Raw genomic sequence first — 12,093 nt, forward strand, 5'->3', positions numbered from 1 at the left:
CCTATGGTACTAACTAATCTGGGCACAGGGATGTTACTGGTCATAAATAGTCACTAATAAAGCCCAATATTTGGCTTTTCTCTTGGGGCAAAATGACAGTCTGGTTTAATAGATGGGAAGCAGATGTCCAGCCTTGCTCAAGGTGCAGCTTTGCCTTTTGCTGTCAACAGCTGGAAACAGGGTTATGCTGATGTTTCTCAAAGTAACAGCTTGCAGCTATAGGGCTCCTGTGCTGTCTCCTGTAGGCTATGGCACATCCTTTTGCTATCCCAGCCTTGGGTGAAAGCACCAACCAAAGCATGGGACAGGGTCTGTGCTGCCACTGCTGGGAGGTTTGATGTGGAGGGGGCAGACCAGAGGTGACTTTGTTCAAGTGCTCGCACTCCTGCCCATGAACAGGAGCCCGCGATCCTGCCTGCAGACACCAGGGCAGTGCCATAGGGACCAGCAGGAGATTCCTAAGGACAGTTGCAGGACAAAATGGAGCACCAATACCTTGGTGGGCATGTCTCACCACCCCCAGTGTTGCTGGTGTTTGTGCTAATTCTGCCCCTTGAGATCCTAAATTACATACACAACCCAAACAACGTCTCTGTCCTTCCCTTTCAAACACCAAGGGCAAAGCAGAAGCAAATTCATGGCGTGGTGGTGTTGGTGCATCCCTGCAGAGAGCCAGGTCAGCCTCCACAGATCTAGGCAGAAGTGGGAACCCACCCTTCTGCACTGCATGGGCAGGAAGGCAGCAGTCCTCTTGGGAAGGTGGTAGCAGTGGTACGGAGAGGAGAAACCCTTCCAGCAGTCCCTCTGGGGAAGAGCAGCGCCATAAGGTGCTCGAGGCCCATTCCTGTGGGACAGCGCTGGCATTGTGCCCTCTGGTCCATATCTACTCAGAGGTGTGTAGGCAGCATGTTTACCAATGGAAGCATATTAGTATGACACTAATACCCAGCATAAGGATAAAATCAAATTGCATTGAAGACACAATAAGCTGTTTTGTTAATCGAAGTATACACACAATTCAATTTGAATGGAAAAGATCAGCCCCAATTGTCCGTGTTAAATAGTCATTTTCCTTGACACCCTCTTTTCAGTGGTATCCCTAAAAGAGAATGACATCTTTTGGTGCATTTTCAATGGGTCTTTCCTGCTCTTTTTTCTTAGAATATCTCGCATGGTCATAGAAATAGATGGTGATGATAGAAGCAATGTTCAGAAGAATGATGAGCAGCATGATCCAGTATGAATATCCATATGTGTGTTCCGATCCCACGTGTGTCTGCAGAAAAGCAAAGCATCCCTGGGCCAATTTGACAGACAGGCTGTTTTCTTCTATGCTCACAGGGAAAAGTATCATGGCTATAAGTGTGAAGATTCCTACAAAACATAAATACAAATGTTAGAGGTGAAGCTGTAGTAATACTCATGTAGCTCCTTGTAAACAGTCTACTTGAATGGGTTAGAATACCTGGAGTAGGACAAAGATTAATCTAGAGGTTTCCATTAGTAAAATAGGAGGGCATTTAAAGAACTTTTGTCCAACATAATATTAGCTACTGGGTGTTTTCACACTGGTAACTATAATTTCTGCTAAAATGAATGGATTCTTACTGACTATTCTTAGATAAGGCCATTGTTTAGCACTGAATTTAGTGCTGAAGGGTACAATGTATTCACCCCTTGGGTGATTTCCAGAATGCCTATTTGATACAAGCCCAAATTCATGGAGTGTATTATCACAACTGGATAAACCCTGAGCAACCTGGTCTGCATCCAGGGATGGCCCAGCTCGGTTCAAGAGCTTAAACTTAAAGACTTCATGTTATTTCCAACCCAGATTATTCAGTGACACTGTGATGAGCCAAAATGAGATGCAACTGCTCTAGTGGAAGGTGTCCCTGCCCATGGCAGGAGGTTGGAACTGGATGAGCTTTAAGGTCCTTTCCACCACAAAACAGTCTGAGGTTCTATGTTCTGGATCTACTTCCTATAGCCTTCTGAATATCCTGCGTGGCCATAGAAATATATGATGATGATAAAAGTTTGGTTACTTTGATGTTTAGCTAAATAATGCTTTTCAATTTCTACTTTCATAATGCAGGCATAACCTCTGACCATTGGTGAGAAAACATGTATTCCTTCCCCTCCAGGTTCACCCTCCTGCACATGTTCATGCTGAAACAGGTTCAGGGTTTTTATTGAGGAGGACACTAGACTTTCATGCCATCTGGCAGGAGAATTAGGAACCTTCAAGATGCACTCACGCATCAAATGATGCATGAATTCTTATAAAGATGGGCCCAGGGCAAAATAGGCTTCCAGGTCATAGCACTTACAGGGCAGTAAAGAGTAACCACAGTCCTCAGTCAAGGCATTTGGGGGTTTACTTTCTCACTAATATTTACTTTGGCGTGCCCATGGTCCTTTCATTTCAGGTCAAAGCTTGCAGATTCAGGCTGTGTAATGGGTGCTGGGCTTGGCAAACGAGCAACTTGCTCATCTGCTTGTGTCAAAAGTTGAATGATCGTTAAACTTAGGCTTTTCCACACCTTTTTTCACTGTGTTCCAAGGCATCCACAGCTGTTTCAGCATCTGTCTTTGAATGCTGTGTTAGCCATGGTTGGAAAGAAAGGATTGGGTTTCACACCCCCACTTGCACATGCTATCACGAAGACTACGTTTATTTGTGTGACTGCCTTTCACCAAGGTGTGGTTTTGGCAAAGGCATCTCACGGAGTGGGGCCGAAGCACAGGATGCTGCTCAAAGGAGAGCAAGCTCCAGCTCCATCAGTGAAGCATCTTCAGACCTGACTAGCTTTTGAAGGACAGGATATTCACACTGAAGTACTCTGTAATCAGATGCCTCCAAAGAAAGTTTTCCGAGTGTGAACCTATTATAAGAGGAACACAAAATCTGCTTGGTTCAAATTGAGTGTGAGAGCTGGAGTCATTACCATAGCAAGGTGAAGAGGGTAGGAAGGAGCATCGGGAGCATTCCTGGGTGAATGAGGGTTTACACCTCCAGGGACCTGTTTGACAGGGTTCACATCTCCAATAGCTCTGTGTCTCTACCTTTTATTTTCTCTGCTTAGGGAATGTTAAAGCTGATCTTGATCTGTGAAAGTGTTATATTAGAGAAGGAAATAAATTTTACCATGACTCAGTCCTCCTAACTACCAAATCCCTGTGTTAATGCTGCTGCAGATGTATTTGACTCAACACGTGTCGGAAACGAAGCTAAAGTCCACCCTGTGGATTAGACCTTAGAGGCTCAATTTGATATGTAGGTAACCCAGTAACAAACATGCTACAAATACCATAAAATAGTGACGTAAAGTCTTAAAGAGGTTACAGACTGCAGTGTAATCACATCTAGTGCATACTTTTCTTTTACGGTTTCTCTATGTATTTGTCATCTTATTCTTCTCAGTGTGCATCATGCATTAAATGATGCTGTACCTGTTTGGGGCTTTTTCATTTCCATTTTTGCTGCTGGTGAACCTTGATTCCTACTGATTGATGGTGTCACTTGAAGTAAATGATACTGTTTTACTGGTACTTCAAAGATAGTTTCCAGGTACCCCAGCAGAGTCAGTTAAAAACCAAACCCACCTAAACTGAATACTTTTCCAAGTGCTTCCTTTCACACATATATATATTTAATCACCTTGGAACTGATGGCAGTTCAATATTCATTCATATGGTGGGCAGAAAGTGGTCACCATGGGACGTGTTACTCACCACATAAGGAATTCCAGGTATAGACTCCAATAGGTCCCAGAAAGGTCTGGTAGGGATTACTGACAGCGTTAGTGCAGGTAAATCCAGAGCTCAGGAGGGAACTCAGTAAACTGAGGACCAGGATCACAATAATAGATGTGATCATGCTTTTTGCACTGGTGTCGCTCAGGTTATCTGCAACTGAAATACAATGGATTAGCATTGATAATCTGCCTTCCAGCACAGTCTGGTGGGCTGAGAAGAACTGATGGCTTACTGACATAGCTGTAATTAAAAGCTAATAATAAAAGCTACTAACAGCTGATCTGTAGAGATTGGGATGTAGAAGGAACAGTAGGTTTGGACATAGCACTTGAACCCAAATCATAATGGGATGAAGGTACATTAGTATGAAATAAGTGCAAGGCTGAACATCCTGCAGGCACACAAACTACCTGAGCATTGGTTGGGTAGGAAACTCCTATTCTGTAATACTCTGTAAATCATTCCTCTTGACATGGCCAGACAGAAATCTTATCTTAAATCAGATCAGAAAACCAGGTATTCCTCTGCCCATAGCTCCTGAGATGCCTGATAGCTTGTACAAATGCCTTTCTAAAACTTGGCTCCAATTGAAGATTATTTCCTTCTAATATAGCAGCAGTCCCCCTCATATGGAATAACCTGACAAGGGGAACAGCTTCTAAAAGTCCAGTAAAGCCTTTAGCCTGAATTTGTAGGACAAACATAACTAAGCATGGTCAAAGCCAGGTTGGACACGGGCTTGGAGCAAACTGCTCTAGTGAAAGGTGTCCCTGCCTATGGCAGGGAGTTGGAACTGTATGAGCTTTCAGGTCCCTTCCAACCCAAACCATTCGAGGATTCTGTGGTTTATGGACAGATGAGGCATGGTGGAGCTGGTGTTTGTATCCTCATTAGATATATGTGTCTACATGTCCTGCAGAAAAAAGAATAGGTGGAGGCAGTATTTGCTTCATTCTTTTGAAAGCAAGGAGCAACTCCTGCTTCATTTTCACTGGGAGGACTGGGTGTACAGAGTGCTGTGGGTCCCAAGGGGCTGGTGGCCCTGGGCTTGGCATTGGGTGTATGTGGGCTCAGCCCTCCCTGCCCTTGGGTTCCAACTCTCAAGGCTGAGGCCACGTGTCCAGGAGCTGAGCATCCTGGCACCTCTCCTTTAACTAACTACAGTTAATACACATAGATTATTGTGTGCTGTAGTTTCTGTAGCTATAGCTGTGGATGGCTATGTGTGTGTGTATATATATATATATAGGCACATATTCAACCCCTCCAAGACTGTAATCAATTTATTGTTTTTTTGCCTAAATCCCTGTAAGTATTTGATATGATGCTGCTAAGTGAGTGCAATATACTCAAATTGTAATTGCAGTACAGCTGCTTTGAAATACATTATTCTTTTAATTTAAAGCTTGAAAAGGCAGCTATAATGTGGCTGTGGCTGCCTTACCCTGTAACGAGTATGAGAACGTTTTCAAGCTCTATTCAAATGGGTGTTGTGATAGACAGCCATCCATAGGAAAACTTCCTTTCTCGGTAGCTTTTATTACAAAGCCATTACTGCAAAGTATTCAGTTAGAGCATAAATTGGAGAAATCATAGCAGGAAAAATAGTGAAAGCCCCATAAAAAGAAAATAATAACAAAAGGAGCTATTGGAAATAAATGGAGAGCTTCTCTCTCATTTGTATAATATTGCTGGTAGAAGTTGATTTCTGTTTGAGGAAAATGGCAGGTAAGGATGTGTTATGGAAATCAGTTGTAAATTTAAGCCATTGTCCTAGAAGAATAGGAAAAACAGGCATTCAGGAGACATCACTCAATTAAATGGAAGGGAGAACGATGCTCGTTGTAGCATGCACTTACACTGAAGCAGCTTTACTGCTTGGGCATTGCCTAGCTCAAGAAATAAATCTAGAGCTGAATCAGACAGGTTTGTGTAATTTCCCTCTGGCAGCCTCGCTTATTGTGTTCACTCAGAACATCTCTACAATTGCCTGGCTGTACCTGCTGCACCCCCTGATTGAGCTTGTCCATCTCTGACCATGATCTGCAGCTCAGGGGATGTTATTCTGTCAGACTCTGGCTGTAAGCACACCTGCAACAGCACAAGGTTTAACAGAAATGCTGTTTTCCTAAATAAAGCAGTCTGTGCAAACTGAAGGATTCCATGGCAGCTGATCTATTGAACGGGATTCATAGTAACCCACAGCTGGATAACCTCTGCATCGCTATAAAACACCCTAATTCCACAATGAAAGCAGAAGGTTTTGCCTTTGCCAAGGTCTCTCCTTAATTTTCTGATTCTTCCTTATTGTTTATTGTCTTTTCATCTTTAACTCTTGGATGGATGGATAGAATTTTGCAAACTTTTACTGAACTGATTGTGATTGATGTCCAGTTGCCGGCCTGAAAGTCTATTCAAAGCAGTGCTGCTCTGGCAGCTTTTATGAGGTCTAGCAATCACTTACAATACACAATGAATTGTTCATTTAAAAACAAAACCAAAACTCCCAAAACCAGACAACCCCCCCTAAAGTAAAGCTCAGCTTTCTACTTTCCAGGAGCTCCCACAGCACATCTGGAAACCAATGACAGCGATAATGAAGTCCCAGCGATTTCCAAGCATTTTTCATGTATGTTAAAAGTTAACATGAACAGATTCCTCTCTGCTGTAGCAAATCTCAGGGACTTCCTCGAGTGCTGTTGGTCTCGCTGGTTGCCAACACGTGGATGAATCCCGATGTTACATCACTCTCTGGGTGTGCCTCTTCCTGCAGCTTGCTCACAATGTTTGCGTGTTTGACTTGTAAACAGGAGAAGCTTAGGCTCTTTTACACACTATGACATCCATAGGTGGGTCCTTTCTAAGGTAAATCACTAAAACATCTAATGAAGACTGTAAGGGTTTAGGTTATTTAATAACTTTTACACTCTGCCAGATCATTCTGCTCATCCCCAGAGCTTCTGAAGCAGTTGCTTTGATTTATTGCTCTATTATGGTCATTCATGGCAGTTTGTTAGAGGCTACCCTGAGTAGACATTTCATTACTGTACACTTGCAGAAGCCTTGTCCCTTTGTTTTTCTTTCATCTTTGCACTCGGATATGTCCTTTAATGTTGTGATTTCCAAAAGAATAAGATATGGTCTTTGTAACGATTATGTGTTGATAATCTCCTTTTGTATGGCCACTAATAAAAGCTAACCAGGGCTATTGCTAACACGTAATCTATATCCCTAAGCCATCATGCTTTATTTACTCTTTCATGATTCCTATTCTCCTATTCTCACACCCAAATATGACAAAGCCATTTGAGCAACACCCTCAGGGTGCGCAGCACAGACCCAAAGCCAAGGCATATTTGCTGAGCGACAGATCGTGCTGTGATTTAAAAGGATGCTTTTAGCTCTTCTTATTGGTGTCTGAAATGTTGGAGAACAGAAAGCACAGCACTCCATTTCTCCACAGCATAGGCAATCCATTTACTTAAGGATATCACGAAAGGAAAAACTTCTACTGTCACAGGAGGAAGTGATTATTTGAGTTTAAAAACTAGTATGTATGCAGTGCTATGAAGTATTTTTCCTATTTCAAGAATGTACAGAATCATACTTAATACGCGGCAATCATGCATTGTATAAAGCCTAAGAATTAACGTTAAATCAGTTCATTTCACCTTGGATATATGCCCAGCTCAACTAGTGAGGGATGTGGGCAAATCCGTATTTAGATTATTCATAAAGCATGACTTTCTTTTAGCAGCTGTTCAAAGCAACCAGTGACTCCTGAAGCTCACTTGCTTTGTTCATCCCTAAATGGCTATGTGAGAACTGAGATCGTATTTTAGAAATGATAAGCACAAAAGCCTAAATCTAGTGGGGGGAAAACCACCACGGTCACCACCAAGATTTGGGTTGCCCATAGAAGCTGTGGCTGCCCCATCCCTGGCAGTGTTCAAGGCCAGGTTAGACACAGGGGCTTGGAGCAAGTTGCTCCAGTGGAAGGGGTCCCTGCCTGTGGCAGGGATTGGAGCTGAATGAGCTTTAAGATCCCTTCCAATGCAAACCATTCTGTGATTCTATGATTCTATAAGATACACATAGATCATACATAAAACTGAAATCCTTTCCTGATGTAAGTGGTCTGTGACTGCTTGTTGTTAATTGCAATTAAAATCTACCTGATGGTAGCTCCCAGGCCCTGGGTTTGGGCTGTACTAGCTGCTGTGCAAGCAAAGGCAAGGCACGTGCCCCAGATACCTGCCAGACTCCATCCTTGCCCTGCAATCAGCTCTCCTGGTTTCACAGGAGCCCTGTTAAAACCAACAGGAGTCTGCCCACATGGTGCAAGATCTGGGGCTTGAGCCAACTGGTGTGGGGAGATATAACCTTAAATAAACTATTTTTATAAATGCATATTTACCTTTCAATAAATGACTTTGATTATTCTGATCTGATTGCAAATAAACTGGTTTGAACCGTGATTTTGCGTTTGTTCTGTAATGAACTTAATATATGCTGTATGTTTTGCAGTCAACACTGTTGTGCTCAGGTTTTTCATAACAACATAACTGCTAGGATTGGAACTGGCTTGCATGGTACAGCTTTGCTACTGTGGGAGTGTGGGTTCCTGTTTGTACACATGCACTTTCTGTACTAAACTGAGTTGAGAAAGAGCTTGGAGATAGGAACCATCCAGAGGTTTCGGTGTGCTGTGCTCTACCTTGGGGGCTTCTCTGTGGTGGGACATCTTACAGCAGCCTACAAGAAAAGAACATTTCTTAAGGTACATCTCATGCTTTGAAACTGTTTGACCAGCTCTTCTAAACTTTCATTAGGCTTCTTCTGAATGGCTTTTTGCACTTTCACATGTGCATATCAGTGTTATTACTTTGCACTTGGTCAGGCAGGAAGATAAATCCTTGATCCTTGCAGCAGCTTTCGGGCTTATCTGCCTTTGGGCTTTGTGACTGCTTGTCTTCACATCAGTAGGGCTACTTGTGCATAGAGGTAAGTAAATCTTTGCTGAACTGAGTGAAACCAGTACTGAGTCTGTGATTTGTACTTGGTACGAGTAATTTCTTCTTTCTGTTTCACTTTTGGTATGCTTTGCTTCTGGTACTAGATTTTTCATGCTCGTCTTAACTTCCATCACAGAATCCCAGACTGGTTTGCGTTGGAAGGGACCTTAAAGCCCATCCAGTTCCAACCCCTGCCATGGGCAGGGACACCTTTCACTAGAGCAGCTTGCTCCAAGCCCCTGTGTCCAACCTGGCCTTGAGCACTGCCAGGGATGGGGCAATTTTCTAGGTAAAACCTTTTCTGTTCTTCCCATTATTTTTAACTTTGTTTTATTCCCATATAATACTCCTATATCTCTCTTCACTTATCTCTCCGTTCTTCCATCCTCCTTAGTTATTTAACCATTTTTATCCATTTTCTTCTATAACAATTCTACCATTGAGGATAAACACCAAGAACTGAAGATGCAGAAAAAGTAAGATCTGTTGCCCATCAACGTAAGATAGAGTTTCATTTAAATCTACTGGACGGTTGCTGAAATGTTCTAATAACCTTGTTTCCAAATCTCATCTCAGTCATGGTAACAAGGACTGAATACCACACACTGAGTGGGGGAAGAAAGGCCTTATAGAAGATGACAAGCTCTGTTGTAATTCAGTCTAACCTAAGAAAAAGAGACAGGAGCAAGCATACCTTTTGAAAATACTAACCAAATCGTTAAGTTTGGTAATGCCACTTAAAACTGTAATGGGATGCTCTTCAAGGAATATTGTGATTAACGTGTAGGCCCAGCACATATATGAGCACTGTGTCTATGTAAATTATTGTTTTACATCTTCTTCAGCAGCCTCACAGAACCTTCTATAAAAATGATGATAATTTGATAGTAGGTGGCAAAGTGCTTTAAATCAAACAATTTAACATAGTGAAATCTTAAAAAACAATGGAAGGTGAAGTACATTTGTAATCCTTTAATAACACGGTGAGTGTTGCTTTTCCTCACTGACAGCTTCTGAAAATTGCAGTCAATTTTATATAGAGTTCTTATTTTGTCTTTTTCCCTTGTTTCGAGGTCACAGGTAATCTGAAGAATTGCTATTGGCAAGAACGCAGCAGCGTTTCTATGTTTTCAGGGTCCTTGTTTTATACCACTTGAATGCCCATCAGACATAGTTACTCTTGCTCTCACTTAAAGCGTTACAGCTACAGATCAACACAAGAATGAGCCGTGGTTTCTACATTCACCACCTGCATGAGCAAGAAGCTTCCATTCATTTCCAGGCACACCACCACTCACCTTTGAACGTCTTCGATGAAACCTGAAGTCCTGCATCGACAGACTGTGCACAGGTACCACTAAAAAGTCCATAAGTGAGGCTTACAGTGGTGCTGGAGTTAGTGCCCAAAAAGCGAACCTCGCTACTCATCCAGTGCTGGCTCGCCATCACAACGCAAATCACCACGAAGGAGCAAAGGCAGGTGAAAAAAGCAGAGCCAAACATGGCTGTTTTTGTCCTGGATGGCATTTTGGCAGAGCTTTCCCACCAGATCAGGGTGTTTTATTCACTTTAGTCCTCCTTAGCATGAGGTTGCTTCCTCTTCCTCGCTGTCAGTGCTCTGCTCTCTGCTGGCACGGAGCTGCCCTGGTAAACTTTAATCGAACAGCAGTGGTCATAAAAATGTGAAATCATTGAACTTTGGTCTGGAGACAAGGTGTTGCCATAGTTACAACAAATCCAGCCTGGCAAAGGCCGGGAGGGATCGTCGGCAGAGGATTTATGGCTGTCCTGCCAAACCATGGCTTTTCAGATCGTGGATCTTGAGCCTGACCTTGGTAGGTTCCAGCTCTCCTTCCTGCTTCCTGCAAGGGTCTTTACTCCCTGATAGGATTTTCTGGCCTGTTCACACTTTTTCTTCTGAAAATGGGCTGGAAATAATCGTTCCTACATCTATATCACATCTGTATCTGAAGTGTTAGGGGAAAGAGTGATAAAATGTTCCTTCTCTGTTCAAATTCCCGTCTTAACAGCTGTCTCTTTTATGACCTCTCTTACATTCTTTATATTGTGAAAACACTATGTAGCTTTTGGCTTTTTGGGGGGGGGATAAGGAGGTGCTATTTACTGTCAATAGATTATTTTCTAAAAAAGAGTTATAATTCTTCATTAAATTCCACATATTTTTACCAATAATTCCTTACTTTGTTTGACCTGTTTTGTTGTTTTTTTTGACCGGGAGGAATAAAACGCCTTGAATAGGGATTCATTTCAATGAAGCAGTGAATACGTAAAGGCAGCAATACTGATGAAAATGTATTCCGGACTGAAGGAAGAGAATATATTCTTATTTTCTGCCCAAATTGACCTATACAAAGACAAAAGGCAGTGACAACAGGATATTAGACAGAATGTACATTGTGTCCTATTAAGGCAGAAGCCAAATGACACGAATATAGGTAAATTAGGCACTCAGGACCCCATTCAGTGTGTGTGGAATCTGAAGCATAAATTAATAATCTATCATCAAGATAAAGTAACAGAGATTCCATATGCTTCTTTTTCCATTGATCAGATGTCATTTTTCCATGTTATATTGACCCCATGCTTCTTCATCCAGAGGTTTTTAATCAACCTTTAGAAAGCAGTCTGGTTTAATTGTGCTGCCAAATAAGCCTGTTGAGCTGAATTCCTGAAACTGGCCTGGTTTGCACTGGAAAGACATTGGGAGATTAAGGTTTTATGAATTTGAAATGACAAACAATCACAGAATCCTGGATGGGTTTGTGTTGAAAGGACCTTAAAGCTCATCCAATTCCAACCCCTGCCATGGCAGGGACACCTTCCACTAGAGTAGGTTGCTCCAAGCCTCATCCAACCTGGCTGCTCTGTAATACAGTGTTATCATACTGCAAGTCTACTAGTACGATTTCTTGATTCAAAACTTTAAAGCAGTAATCACATTTGGAATCAATCTATTTTATTTCTGGTCTTTTATATGGTATGGTTTTGTGTGTTGTTTTTAATTAAATTGGACCCTAATGATACTTTTGACATCATTGCTTCAAAAATTATACATTTTTTGCATAAATGATTTATATGCTTCATATATGTAATTAACATATATTACATAGTGAAATCAGTCAATATATGATTTAACCACTGAAGAGCAAAGGGAAGCTTTTCAGCCCTTCTAAAGAATAAGAAGCAAGAGACCTGCCTCTCATTTTCTGTCCTGTCCTTCAGTTAAATTTTAACTATAGCAATGTGTGTAAGCATTATTAGACTGATCCATCTCTATGGGTTTATTAATCCAATA

General features: G+C 41.9%; 1 protein-coding gene across 1 annotated transcript; it reads right to left on the reverse strand.

The window, feature by feature from the left end:
* Positions 1 to 972: 972 nt before the first annotated feature.
* Positions 973 to 10,389, reverse strand: CLRN3 (clarin 3). The gene is made up of 3 exons (XM_061346730.1): positions 10,076 to 10,389; positions 3,739 to 3,918; positions 973 to 1,374 (listed from the first exon to the last, which is right to left on the reverse strand). Exons 1-3 carry the CDS (start codon positions 10,302 to 10,304, stop codon positions 1,100 to 1,102), a joined length of 684 nt encoding a protein of 227 aa, XP_061202714.1. The 5' UTR covers positions 10,305 to 10,389; the 3' UTR covers positions 973 to 1,099.
* Positions 10,390 to 12,093: the final 1,704 nt, after the last annotated feature.

Source organism: Neopsephotus bourkii, unplaced genomic scaffold, assembly GCF_033783945.1.
Source record: "Neopsephotus bourkii isolate Nb327-2 ecotype Australia unplaced genomic scaffold, CSIRO-AGI_Nbou_v1 NB_274, whole genome shotgun sequence".
In the NCBI taxonomy this organism is placed as follows: domain Eukaryota; kingdom Metazoa; phylum Chordata; class Aves; order Psittaciformes; family Psittacidae; genus Neopsephotus; species Neopsephotus bourkii.